Source organism: Callorhinus ursinus, unplaced genomic scaffold (genome assembly GCF_003265705.2).
Source record: "Callorhinus ursinus isolate GAN/ISIS: 27379988/994484 unplaced genomic scaffold, GSC_fseal_2.0 scaffold92, whole genome shotgun sequence".
In the NCBI taxonomy this organism is placed as follows: domain Eukaryota; kingdom Metazoa; phylum Chordata; class Mammalia; order Carnivora; family Otariidae; genus Callorhinus; species Callorhinus ursinus.
This window is the reverse complement of record NW_027397154.1, coordinates 1,328,648-1,342,420: the sequence shown is the minus strand read 5'-3', so window position 1 is coordinate 1,342,420 and position 13,773 is coordinate 1,328,648. Positions and strand designations below refer to the sequence as shown.

Here is a 13,773-nt window from a genome sequence, read left to right as displayed (position 1 = left end):
TTTTGGGTGGACACCAAGAACTATGTGGAAGTGACCCGGAAGTGGTATGCGGAGGCCATGCCCTTTCCCCTGAACTTCTTCCTTCCCGGCCGCATGCAGCGGCAGTTCATGGAGCGGCTGCAGCTGCTGGGCGGAAAGCACGGGCCTGGGAATGAGGAAGAGCTGGAGAAGGAGGTACCTCTGGGGCGGGGGGCTGCTGTAGGAGAGGAGCCCCAAGGACGATGGTCAGGAAGGGGGCTGCCCAGGCCGGAGGTGGCTCTGTTCCTGCAGCCGCGAGCCTGCCTCGTGTCCTCCCTACAGCTGTACCAAGAGGCTCGGGAGTGCCTGACCCTGCTCTCCCAGCGCCTGGGCTCTCAGAAGTTCTTCTTTGGAGATGCGTGAGTCTGTCTCCAGGGGAAAGATAGGTGGTTGGGGAGACGATGGGGTTCATGTGTAGCTGCAGGGACTGGGGTGGCTCAGGCACCAGACGAGCGGTCCTTGGGACAGACACTGGGCCTGATGACAGTGGGGCTGTGTGTGAGGTGGGAGGGCTGCCAGGCTCGGAGGGGGGGGCCTGCAGGGCTGTGGGGTGCTCAATGTGCCCTTTATGCAGCCCCAGGATAGAGTGCCATTCAGGGCCAGGCTGGCGCCGCCTGGGGAGCCCTCCCCATGCCAGGTCCAGAACCGGGTGTCCTCTCCTCCCCTGGGGGCCCTCTGCTGCCAGAGCCCACCTCCCAGGGCCTGCTCTTCCTCCCACCCTTTCCCCACCCCTTCTGCCACACAGTCTCCTCGTGCCCTCTCTCTCTGCTCCAGCCCCGCCTCCCTGGACGCCTTTGTCTTCGGCTACTTGGCCCTGCTGCTGCAGGCCAAGCTGCCCAGCGGGAAGCTGCAGGCCCACCTGCGGGGGCTGCAGAACCTCTGCGCCTACTGCACACACATCCTCAGCCTCTACTTCCCCTGGGATGGAGGTAAGGGGCAGACGGGGGAAGGGGTGGGCACCAGCCCTGGGGAAAGTGGGCGGGAGTCCAGGAAGTAGCCCCCCACCCCCGCCTTCCTTCCTTGTTCCTCAGCTGAGGTGCCACCCCCACGCCAGACGCCAGTGGGCCCGGAGACTGAGGAGGAACCGTACCGGCGCCGGAACCAGATCCTCTCCGTGCTGGCGGGCCTGGCAGCCATGGTGGGCTACGCCCTGCTCAGTGGCATTGTCTCTATCCAACGGGCAACGCCTGCTCGGGCCCCGGGTACGCGGTCCCTGAGCATGGCTGAGGAGGATGAAGAGGAGTGACTTGTCCTCACGCCCCCAGGACTGATTTTTCTACTGTCGTACATTCCAGAGGCCCCCGTGTTTCCCCATTGCCAGTACGGCTGGAAGTGGGGTGCCATTCCCGTAATAAACCTGTCCACGCTGACTGGAATCAGACACTCTCTTCCTTAAGGGGCCACCATCCTTCCTGGCCGCTGTGCAGGGGGCCGTGTGGGGCCCTCATGTCCTCCTTCCCTCGGCCGCCCCCCACCCCCAGCTTGTGTTTGGCCAGACAGTGAGCTCACCCTGGGCCCCAGCCCAGTTTCCACGGAGCCGGCACACAGCACGGGGGTGGGGCCGCTGGGGCTGCCCTGTCCTCTCCCGAGGGGCCTCCAGCCCCCGGCACCAGCCAGGGGGAGAGTGAGTCACCCGAACCACTGCTCCCGGGCTTACGTCACCTATGCTCACCCCGGCCCTCCTAGAGCCTCCTCAGCCACACACAGCATGTGAGCCGACTCTGTCCCTTTAATGCCCACGCCGAGCCCAGGCCGTCATTGGCGGCGCCACAGGTAGGTGTGGATGGAGTAGCCCGGGGACAGCGTCTCCACGAAGCCCACGCCAGGGTCCTCGATGGTGAGAGGCACGTCCTTGGGGGAGCTGGCGAAGGGGCGGGGGGGGACGAGAAGCTGAGCACTCAGCCTGCCGAGGCTGCCGTCCGGCCCCCACTCTCCAGCCCCCCCCAACCCCTGGCCCTGCCGCTCTCACCGGTTCAGCACCACCACGACCGCAGAGCCGTCGGGACGTGTCAGGGCCACGGCGTCCAAGCCGCTCTTCGTGCTGGCCAGCAGCCCCACTCTCTGGGAGCCCTCCGGAATGAACTTGCTGAGGTGGGAGCACACGTGCTCAGGCCGGGGCCTGCTCCCTTCTCGCTCATCTGACAAGTCACTCCCCCTGCCCACCCCCAGAGCCCCAGCCAAAGCTGCGCCCTCACTTCCCATCCCCATCGTCGGCTGACGCCACCTGCTCACTTCCTGCCGGGGTGGGGGGGGGGACCACGGTGCCTTCCCCCAGTGCCCACCCCCATGGGGGGCGCTGTGGGCCCGTGCAGGAGATGCCAGGCGGCCCACCCTCCACTCACCTGAAGTGGCCGAGGTGATAGAACATGGGCTGTTTGTAAAACGTGTCTTTGGTGATGTCGACAATGATGGGGCTGTCCACAAAGTTGCGCACCCAGTTGGGCCCCCCTTCCAGGTTCAGGGCGAGGTTCCAGTCGGTCCAGCCGGCCACATGGTAGAGGAGGTTCTGGGTTGGGAGCGGAGCAGAAACAAAGGCTCCACACGGGGTCCCCAGACAATGTCGTTAAGGGTTGTGTGAGGAAGACAGGTGACGGGGTGCCCCACCCTGTGATGGGTGCTCTACACCCTCGGTACTCAGCGGGGGGGGGGGGGGTGAGGACGGAGGCATCAGAAGAGAAGCTGAGAAACTGAGGCAGATGGGGCGTGCCCATCCAGGAGGGAAGGCGTGATAGGGAATCACGAGATCCCAAAATTTGCCCCAAAGAGCAAGTCGGCAAGGGACGGTTGATGAAGAGGCCTTCCCTTGGTGAGACCAGGAGGGGCTGCGGTGGTGCTTGGCGGGGGGCCCGGGGCCTCACCGTGATGACGCTGTGGCTGTATTGCACCCCTCGGTCCCAGGAGCCTAGGCGCACACTCTGCTCCCAGAACTTGGAGCCCACACAGGCTTCGGAGGCAAAGAGCATGGTGTTGGGGAACAGGCGGTGTGTCTCCCCCAGGGTGGCTTTGGCTGGAGCCAGAAAGTCCAGGTACCAGTGTACAGCAATGCCATGGACATACTTAGCTGCATCCGGGTCCGCCAGCACCTTTACCGGGAAGGGCAAAGAGGGGACAGGGGCCACTGAACCTGGGCCCTGCGTGGAAGGTTCTGGAAGTAGCACCGGGACCTGAGAAATGGGCAGTGGGGTGCAGGCAACTAGAGGGTTCCAGGTGACAACCCTGGGGACCCCTGGGGCCCTGGAGATCCAGAGGTCAGCACCCCAGGGGAGCCACCTGGGCACCTGGCTCCAGGCCAGGGAATTCTAGGAACCCAGAGTTGGGGCAGGGAAGACACTCTGGGCGCTAGCCACTTGGATGCTCGGTTTGGGGGTCACCGGGATACTCCTGGAGGCCCTGGGCCTTACCACCTGGGCCCAGTGAGGCAGCAGCAAGCGTTGGTCATCCAGGATGAGCAGACGGATGTCGCGGTGCGTACTGTTGGCAAGGGCAGGACCCAGGTCCCGGGCGATGAAGTCTCGCTGGTGTTCGGGGGTGAAGCCCAGGCATTGGAAGGGGTACCCACTGAGCAGCCCTGCAGAGGGCTCGTTCTCCGCCGTCACTGCCCAGAACTGTAACTTGTGCTCTGCATAGGCATCCAGGAACCTGGCAGGGCAAAGGGTGTGAGTGAGCCCAGCCAAGAAAGGGGACCAAGACCCTGGGAAACAGGAGGCCCATCAAGGGGGGAAACGGACAGGCCAAGTCTGAAAGGCCCAGAAGGTAGAAAGGCGGTCTGAGGAGTCCAATCTGGGGGTGACCCAGGTCCAGGGGTGGGGCAGAGACGAGGGTGTCCAAGAGGGGAGCTGGTCCAGACCCCATGGCCTTGCAGCTCCCTTACTTCACAAAGTATCTGGCCCAGGTCTGGTGGTAGAGATCCCCGGGCCGACCCTTGAGTGACCCCTTCCCATTCACGGCCCCGTTGGTCTTCATCCATGTGGGTGACGTCCAGGGACTGGCGAACAGTGACACGGGGCGCCGGGCCAGCTTCAGGGCTTGGTGAATCAGGGGTATCTGGAGACAGTGGAGGTGAGGAGAGAGATACCCAGAGCTGGAATATGGACAGACTGGCCCGACCAGTGCATCAGGCCTAGCCGTCGGCCCCCGCCCTGCCCCCCCCACCCCAGAACACAACAGAGCCGGGGGCAGGCTCTGCACCTCTCCGCAGACTGCTCTGGCCTGAGGCTTCTCGCCCAGCAGGCATCGACTCCGCCAGGCCGAGTGCCCACCTTGAGCTTGACGTCCTCCTCAGGGAGGCTGAAGCCGTGTAGCTGGAAGTCGTCAGGAGTGTCATCATACGTGTAGGTGCGGATGGAGAAGTCACAGCTGGCCATGGGGACCCGGATGATGTTGTACTCGATTCCTGCAGGAAGGCAAGGCCAAGACAGAGGGTCTGGGTCAGCAGGAGAGTGTGGGACCTGGCCTACCCCCTGCCAGTCCTAAATGATGTCCAAGGCAGGCCAAAGGGAGCCTGGGCTCCTGGGCTGGGGCCTGTGGAGCCAGGCCTCTGAGCCTCAGCATCCCTACGCACTCAGTGAGAGGTAGGTGGGACACTCTTCCTTCACTGGGCACTGAGAGAGGACCCCAGTGTCAGGGATGCGTGGAAGTCATGGTCAACAGAAAGGCCAGGGCGCCAGTCACACTGTCATCTTGTACCCCTTCTCACCTTCTTCAGAGAAATAGGATTTGAGTAGCACATCCCGGGTAGGGGGTGACAGGGCGAGGATGTTGAGAGCAGCTGCATCTGTCATGGCCCCTCCAAAGCCCTTCACTTTCTGGAACGTCTGGCCTGGCCGCAGGGTCAGCAGCAGCCCTGAGAACACGCACAGGGAACGAAGGGTCTCAGTGAGCAGGGAAGAAAGTCGTGGTGGTCACTGGCCTGACAGCTCCGGGGGGGACTCCAGCCTGCCCTGGGGGCGGGGTTGCCGTGGTCACCTGTGCCCGTGCGGTTGGCCCGGATGGTCCCCAGGCTCTGCTCCATTCGGCGCCCGCTGCGCGTGCTCTCATACCGGCTGAAGGTGCCGGGAGCAGGCAGGGTCAGGGGCTCGAGAGAGTCACAGTACGTGGCATTGCAGACACAGACCACTGAGCTGTAGCCAAAGCTTTTAGGGCTGCAGGGCCGGACACCTGGGAGGGAAGGGGCACAAGCAGAGGCTAGGGCTACGGGACGAGGACGGAGAAGGGGCACGCTGGTCGGAAGGACACACTGAACACGGATTTCAAAACTCCTCTCGCTGTGCTCCCACCCGAGCTTGGTCTCAGTCGCTCAGAGGGTTTACTCCACACCCACTGGTGCTCCTGTATGCCGGAAGGGGACCAAGGACCATCAGGCGGAGGGAGGCGGGGGGCTCCCTCCCCTCTCCGTGACTCGCTCACCTGATGCCCACGATATTGCCTGAAGTAGAAGAAATCCCGTGAGGCTAGCAGCCATGATGCCTACCCTGCCCAGGGGCCGGAGACATTCCTGAGAACAGAATGACGACTGGCTAGAAGGCAAGCCCCTCTCCACGCCCCAGCCGCTCTCCTGTGGGCTGGGTGCCCAGAGCCTAGTCTCCCACCCTCCTTTAACAGGGACAGAACAAGGCCCACAGACACCTGGGTGCTGCCCACCCCAACCAGGACCCTTCTCTCCCTTCTTCCCACCGCCTCTCCCTCCCCCGCTCCATCGGCCCCTCCGTCGAAGAGCCATGATGGCCTGGGCTGGAGGAGACTGTCATTCATTGAATTCCAGGGTCCGGATGGCCAGGATTCCAGAAGCAGCGTGACCGGACCGACGGGGAGCCCGGGCCCACTCACCTCTCTGGGAGAACTTGAAAGCTCCATCACCAGGTGAGGGGACTGCAGGGTTCAAGCCTCGGAAGAGGATAGAGGATCCACTAAATCAAAGCAGGGATGCAGGTGCCGGCGGCAGCTTTAGACACCGAATGAGCCCTGCAGGTTTAATTCCGGCTGAAGAAGAGAGTGGGTCATGTGACGACTATGGGCGAGTCACATGACACAGGAAGTGAGGCAACTGCAACCATACTTGTAAAGGGCGGCTCGCTTCCTCCTGGCTGTTGGCGATTATTCATCCCGTGAAACTCTGGAAGGCTTGTGTGGATGACAACTGTAGGAAGAATCTAGATCAAAGATCTGAGTGGACGGTTGGGCCGAGGCTCCTGAATCCCAGAGGATGGGAGCCACAGCAGGCACACTGCTTTTTTGAGAAATAAATTTTAAGTTATACCTAATAAAGATGGGGCGCCTGGCTGGCTCCGTCGGCAGAGTGTGCAACTCTTGATCTCGGGGTCGCGAGTTCAAGCTCCAGGTTGGGCACGGAGCCTACTTAAAAAATAAATTAAAGGGGCGCCTGGGTGGCTCAGTTGGTTAAGCGACCGCCTTCGGCTCAGGTCATGATCCTGGAGTCCCGGATCGAGTCCCGCATCGGGCTCCCTGCTCAGCGGGAAGTCAGCTTCTCCCTCTGACCCTCCCCCCTCTCATGCTCTCTCTCTCTCTCTCTCTCTCTATCTATCTCATTCTCTCTCTCAAATAAATAAATAATGGCAGATGGCTAAGGTACAGTTTGCCCTCCAGAAGCTCTAGAGGCAGGGAAGTTGGACGCGTACACGGATAGTTACAGGTAAAGATGAGCTAACAGGTGTTCATGGTGGGAGTGACCCAGGAAGGCTTCATGGAGGAGAAGGGGTGGAAGAGCAGGGAGGAAGGGCCCTGGGCAGAGGGCCTGCACAGCTGGACGGAGGGAGTCAACAACATCGTGCCTCTTGGGACATGTTTTGTCATCAGATGAGAACTGTCATAACTGGTCTTCCTTTCCCGAAGAACAAGGAGGTTGTGAGTTTCAGAAACTGGAAAGTGTACACAGCTGTATCCTCAGTGGATGTGAGAAGGGGGCTGTCCATGATGATGGCTCCTGGACCACAGTGCCTACGATTTAGCAGGAGGGACACGCACAGCTAGGACCTGACCAGCTGTAGCTCTTGGCGCCAACTGTTCGTCTATAAAATGGAGGCAATACCACCCCACCCCACCCCCAGGGTCACTCCTGGATCAGTAAGATAAATACAGTGCCTGGAGCCTAGTAGGTGCTCAGGAACCACTTCTTTGTGGTGTCTTTTCGGTTTAATTACTTCAGTGAAGTCTTTCCAGACACAGTCCAGGCAAAATTGATTCTTTCTTCTAGGTTCCTAGAACACTGAGCCTCGTCTCAGGGAGACAAGCCGGGTCTGAGTCCCAGCTCTGCCACGTACTGGGTGTTTGACCTTCAATCAACGTCTTCATCACGCTAAGCCATATTCGTTGCACTCCTGATGTGCCGACCCCTGCAATTTCCCCAAATGTGGGAAACTCGACTGCATAATTTGTGGTAGCGGGGGACGGCGCTAAAGTGGTTCAAGAGAAACGGTCATGATCTTCTTGCGGCAGAGAGCCTTCCAGTGGTTTTTCCCAACACATTTTCAGTCTTGTTTGGGAGTAGTTTCGCACCCCCCCCCCCCAAAGAAGCAGTGAGTCTTTGCGTGTGGAGAACCCGGCTCGTAGCCCTTCTCCGACCTACTTTCCCGGCCGGGAGGACATCGACCCAGCTCCCTCTCTCAGGGCAGAAGGTGCGTTGGCTTCGGCCCAGAGGAGGATGAGTAGAGTCCGTGAGGGTTTCTAGAGTCTATTTAGAAGCAGCACGGGCAGGTGCCCGGGAGGACAGGTGCCCGGGACAGGGTCTGGGCATCTGAGCCCCTCCCCACAAGGCTGTGGAAAAAAAAAAGGGGGGGGGAGTGGCAACTCAACCTCACAGAATTGTTGAGAGCTCTAAGCGTGATAATGTGTGTCTAGTACACTGGTTGGCACCAAATATTGCAACAGGTGAGGTCTGTGTTTAATTCCGTGAAGGCATGTCTTACTCAGTCTATGCAGATGGCCAGGCACAGAGTGGGCAGGTGCCAAAGTCTTGAACTGAACTGAATCCTCATCAGCAGGTCAGCACCTGCCCCACTCAGCTTCCTGCTTCTCTGGGAAGTGCTGCTCCTACAGAGGCCTTGCTCTCGGGGCGGGGCGGGGGGGGGGCGGGCATCGACACCCGACACCTTGGGGCCCTCCGGTTCATCCATTCCACAGCATGTGTTGAGTGCGGACTGCATCTGGCCCTGCCCGCCGGCTGGCTCGTAGCCACAGAGCCCCCCGCCCTGTCCTGTGGCAGGCGGCAGGCGGCAGGCGGCGCAGAGCTTGTAAGTCTGCTGTTTCCTTGTCTTACCCTTCAGTTTGAAGGTAAACTTCTCCGGCATGGGGGCGGCTGGCCAGCCCCGTCCCTGGAGAATGTGAGTCTTGATCTCAGGGTTGTGGGTTTGAGCCCCATGCTGAGTGTATGTAGATTGCTTAAAAAAATAAAAGTCTTAAAAAATTATTTTTCCAGCACAGACACCATCTCATCTTTCAGATTTCTCTCACAATGTGATTTGCTCTTGAGGCTTTTATATTTTATTTTTTAAATAAAGTTGGAGGGGGCGCCTGGGTGGCTCAGTTGGTTAAGCGACTGCCTTCGGCTCAGGTCGTGATCCTGGAGTCCCGGGATCGAGTCCCGCATCGGGCTCCCTGCTCAGCGGGGAGTCTGCTTCTCCCTCCGACCCTCTTCCCTCTCGTGCTCTCTCTCAAATAAATAAATAAAATCTTTTAAAAATAAATAAATAAATAAAGTTGGAGGGATGCCTGGCTGGCTCAGTCTGTATAGTGTGTGACCCTTGATCTCGGGGTCGTGGGTTCAAGCCCCATGATGGGTGTAGAGATTACTTAAAAAAATAAAATAAAATAAAATTAATTAATGAACAAATAAATCAAATTGGTTATAATAAGAGCTAATATTTACGGAGTGCTTATTCTATGCTACTTTATGTTCGCCGTCTCATTTTGTTCTCACAAGGCAGATACTACAATTTTCCCCATCTTATTTATTTAGTTTTTGGATTTTATTTACTTATTTATTTTAGAGACAGAGAGAGAGAAGGGGAGTTGGGACAACAAGCAGACTCCATGTTGAGCCCGGAGCCTGATGTGGGGCTTGACCCCAGGACCCTGAAATCACGACCTGAGCCGAAATCCCAAGTCAGACACTTAATGGACTGAGCCACCCAGGCGCCCCTGTTTTCCCCATTTTAAAGATGAGGAACCTAAGACTCTGAAAGGTAATTAAATTGCCCAAAGTCCAGTGGCCATTCCGTGGTAGACACTGGATTCATATCCAGAATCCCACGACACACACCACGTATTTCCTGAGCACCTCTCGTGTGCCAGACGCTATGCTAGGTGCTGGTTATTTTCAAAAGCTGTGGTGCTCGCACTGCTTTAAGTCGTCCCTTGTGTTCACGGCGTGTTCTTCTCACCCAAGTTGAAGCCCGTGTTGGCTGCTAATGCTGGCTACGTGGTAGCATCTCTGGATCCTTTTCTCCAAAGGCAGGGCTTAAGGCCTGCAGCTTCCCAGTGAACCCACCTCGAGAATTCCCCGGGGGGCAAGGATGACTGACTCTCAGCTGGGAGGGGCAGCTCAGCTCGGCTCTCCATCCCGGGAGGTCTCAGCCCAAAAGCCAGAGCACTCCTCTCCATAACAAGTATTTCCTAACACTCGTTCCTGTGCTGAAAGGAATGTAAAGATAAGAGGACTTACTTAAAGGGCGCCTGGGTGGCTCAGTCGTTAAGCGTCTGCCTTCATCTCAGGTTATGATCCCAGCCTCCTGGGATCGAGCCCCGCATCGAGCCCCGCATCGAGCCCCGCATCGAGCCCCGCATCGAGCCCCGCATCGAGCCCCGCATCGAGGCCCTCATTGGGCTCCCTGCTTGGCGGGGAGTCTGCTTCTCCCTCTGCCTGCAGTTTCCCCTGCTTGCGTTCTCTCTCTTTCTCAAATAAGTAAATAAAATCTTAAAAAAAAGAGGACTCACTTATATACATACTTTAAAAGAATCAATACAGTTACCTTAATTGGAATAAAAAGAAAGAATAATGGGACAAATTTTTATTATAAAATATGTTTTCTTTTTTTTCTTTTAAAAATTTTATTTATTTATTTGAGAGAGAGAGAATGAGAGATAGAGAGCACGAGAGGGAAGAGGGTCAGAGGGAGAAGCAGACTCCCCGCTGAGCAGGGAGCCCGATGCGGGACTCGATCCCGGGACTCCAGGATCATGACCTGAGCCGAAGGCAATCGCCCAACCAACTGAGCCACCCAGGCGCCCCATAAAATATGTTTTCAATAAGTAAATGTTTACACCCTGTCATCTAGAAGACATAATGTAGTCAGATCTTGTACTAACCTAAACGGAATAAACTGGGATTTAATAGAAGCAAAAACAGACCATGAATTAATAAATAATTTATGTAATATATGTCATTTTCACAATATGTAATTATCATTGTGCTACAAAAATATAAAATATATGATAAATCAAAATGTTTAAGGTGGCGCCTGGCTGGCTCAGCTGGTGGAGCGTGCAACTCTCGATGTCGGGGCTGTAAGTTTGGACCCCACGTTGGGTGCCGAGATTACTTAAAAATAAAATCTTAAAAAAAAAAAAGAAGGGGATGCCTGGGGTGGCTCAGTGGTTAAGCATCTGCCTTCGGCTCAGGTCATGGTCCCAGGGTCCTGGGATCGAGCCCCGCATCGAGCCCCGCATCAAGCCCCGCATCGAGCCCCGCATCGGGGTCCCTGCTCAGTCTGCAATCTGCACCTCCCCCTGCTTGTGCTCTCTTCTCTCTGTCAGATACAAAGATTTTATTTATTTATTTGACAGAGAGAGACACAGCGAGAGCAAGAACACAAGCAGGGGGAGTGGGAGAGGGAGAAGCAGGCTTCTTGTGGAGCAGGGAGCCCAATGTGGGGCTCGATCCCAGGACCCTGGGACCATGACCTGAGCCGAAGGCAGACGCTTAACGACTGAGGCACCCAGGCGCCCCAAATAAAATCTTAAAAAAAAAGGAGGAACTTTTATAGTATGCAAATTACAGCTCAGTTAGGCTAGTAAGAAGTGTATTGCGTTTTTGTAGTTGGTTCCTTGCTTTTGCAAGGACCGCATTAGTACACGGAAATTCTTTTCAACCACAGGTTTACACAGCTGGAGGTGCTCTAAATCACTGAGGACACAGATACAATAATTTCAGGATGACGGACTGTCTTTACGCTTCCTTCTCCATAATGATCTTCTCCTAAATTATTGGGCTTTCCCCTCCAAAAAAACAAAACAAAACAAAAAAACTTTATGTAAAACTTCCCTTTATTGGGGCGCCTGGGTGGCTCAGCCGTTAGGCGTCTGCCTTCGGTTCGGGTCCTGGTCGAGCCCCACATCGGGCTCCCTGCTCCGCGGGAAGCCTGCTTCTCCCTCTCCCACTCCCCCTGCTTGTGTTCCCTCTCTCGCTGTGTCTCTCTCTGTCAAATAAATAAATAAAATCTTAAAACACACACACACACACACACACACACACACACAAAACCCTTCCCTTTATTATTATATGATAAAGTCCTGCTTAAATTTAAAGGCTTAAGTTTGATTTTTACTTTGAATGTGTGGTTGAGCAGAACATTCCAAAGTCAAGCGGAATGAGAGACGGTTTTTCCTCGTGCGGGACAGTAACGCGCCTTTCCTGCCAGCGCGCCTCCAAGTCCTCAGACTGCCTCCTGATGGTGGTCCCCACGAAAGACATCAGTTTTCAGAACGGCCCCTAGGGGGCGGCTGAGGACCAGTGCCCTAGGGCGGCCCGCCGGCGGCGGCCGCGAGGGGCGCCCGAGGTGCACAGATGCACCCCTCCGTCCTCTCTGCACAGCACTTTTAAGAGACTCCGCCGAACTCCAGCGAGGGCAGCTGGGAACGAAATAGAAGCCGAAGTACAAAAATAGTTGGTGCCCCCGCGCGGCAGCTCTGATCCCACGTCGCGAGGCCTGCGCGGGGCGGCGGGCTTGGCTCGCATGCAAGCTCCAGCGCTGGAGATGCCAGGCAGCATGCCGTAGGCTCCTTGCCCTTGAGGCCTCAGACCAGCTCCCCAGGGAGGGGACCCCTTCACAGCCCCAGGCCACCAGCACCGTCAAGCCCGAGGGGCACTTTCTCATTCTTGCACCGCAGAGCAGGAGCTCAGAAAGTTCTTTCTAGATGAAGGAATGGTCAAACCTTACCAGTCAGCTCTGGCTTCTGATCTGAAGACACACCACGCCTTCTGATCACTGACAACAAAAATCACCTCTCTCTGCAGCGAGACCCGTTCTGCCCCTACTCACTAGGATGTGGTTTCATCCTTGGATTCATCTGATTAACCAGCCCCTTTGCCACCAGGCTTCTTGAGATATAACTGACACACCACCATGTGTGAGTTCAGGGTGACTGTGGGATGCTTTGATACATGTATATACTGCAAAATGATTACAATAAAGTCAGTTTGATTAACCAACTCTTCAACAATACCTACAGCATTCTCAGTAAGGCCCAGGACAATCTCAAGTACCTGTGCCCTCCGGGCTATCCAAAAGTTCTCTCAGAACAACAGCCAATCTTTCCTTATGAATGCAACCCCTTCCTCCCAGAACCCGGGGCTCATCCTTGACTCTCTCCTCTCCCTCTGTACCCTTATCCCCATTATTTCTTCTCTAAACTACTGAAACATCTCTCTCTTGGTCTCCTAACCTCCAATTTTCTCTTCCAATCCGTTCCCCCAAAACTGGATGTTCTAACTGAAATACAAACTCTGAAGCATCCACTCTCTCTCTCCTAGGATCCTTCAGTGGCTCCACACTGCCCTTAAGGTTATGGAACCTGGCCGCTTGTCCCACCTTCATTTCTCACCTGTCCATTTGCACCTTATGCTCCAACCACGTTCCTCCAACAGGCTATATTTCATCTCACCTCTATTCTCCCTTTGGCCATGAGTATTTTCTTCTTCTCCTCTCTTGGAAAAAAGAAAAAAGAAAAACTACTCCTTTTCATCATTGAGGCCTGAAACTTCATGTTAGTGCCATCAGAATCATCTTCCTGACACCTCTGACTGGGTTAGGCATCCTTGCTCTGTGCTCCGCAATTCACCCCCCAACAAATAATGATGGAACATCTGCTATGTGCCACTAGGTCCTGGGGATACAGCAATGAATAGGATTATAAAGTCTCTGGCCCTGGGGAGCTTATATTCGAGCGGGGATGGAAGACAGACAAAAAACAGATAATTTCAGGCGGCCATGAGAATTACGAAGCACAATAAAGGGTAGAGCGTGCTGGAGAGAGGGGGCGAGTAAGGAGTTTGGAGGAAAAGGTTGGTTGCCAGAGTCTCTGGGCCTTGGTGACCACAGTAATGAGTCTAAATTTTGTTCTAAGATGGAAATTCACTGGAGAGTTTGGTACAGGGAAGTGCCAAGATTAGATTTATATTTTCAAAATATCACTTTGGCTGCTGTGTAGAAATCAGACTGTGAGGGGCAGCTGCAAGACAGGGAAACCAGCCTCCTCCCCTCGTTCTCCGTCCCTTCTGTAGACTCTGTCTTCCTTCGGCATATGCAACACTCCTCTCCTCCAGTCAGACCCCTTCACGCTAATGCTGCTAACACAAGCTCACAGCCCTACAAGGCTTGTGTAGTTTGCCACGGCTGTAATGACCCCTACCAGTGCTTGCTTTGTCGGTGGGTAAGCCACGAGGGTAGGGACCAGTGCATCCTGGTGCCCCGCCCCATCCCCGGCCCCGCCCCACCCCGCCCTATTCCCCGGCCCCGCCCCACC

At 56.1% G+C, this 13,773-nt stretch overlaps 2 protein-coding genes across 3 annotated transcripts in view; one reads left to right on the top strand and one right to left on the bottom strand.

Moving 5' to 3' along the window:
* Positions 1-1,394, top strand: part of MTX1 (metaxin 1) — a 5,211-nt gene extending 3,817 nt beyond the window's left edge. Inside the window, 4 exon segments of the mRNA XM_073888704.1 lie at positions 1-174; positions 301-377; positions 793-947; positions 1,050-1,394. The exon segment at positions 1-174 is cut by the window's left edge and continues 1 nt beyond it. Coding sequence (XP_073744805.1) covers positions 1-174; positions 301-377; positions 793-947; positions 1,050-1,264 — 621 coding nt within the window. The 3' untranslated portion in view covers positions 1,265-1,394.
* A 335-nt stretch (positions 1,395-1,729) lies between these two features.
* On the bottom strand, positions 1,730-6,028 carry GBA1 (glucosylceramidase beta 1). 2 transcript variants are annotated; one of them, XM_025858819.2, is made up of 11 exons: positions 5,845-6,028; positions 5,425-5,512; positions 4,984-5,175; positions 4,715-4,861; positions 4,278-4,411; positions 3,890-4,062; positions 3,420-3,657; positions 2,877-3,101; positions 2,361-2,524; positions 1,988-2,104; positions 1,730-1,879 (listed from the first exon to the last, which is right to left on the bottom strand). In XM_025858819.2, the coding sequence occupies exons 1-11, from the start codon at positions 5,869-5,871 to the stop codon at positions 1,774-1,776; spliced, it is 1,611 nt and encodes a 536-aa protein (XP_025714604.1). In that variant the 5' UTR covers positions 5,872-6,028; the 3' UTR covers positions 1,730-1,773. The 2 variants fall into 2 exon arrangements, with proteins under 2 accessions (XP_025714604.1, XP_025714606.1); XM_025858821.2 differs by having other exon boundaries at positions 5,425-5,443.
* Positions 6,029-13,773: the final 7,745 nt, after the last annotated feature.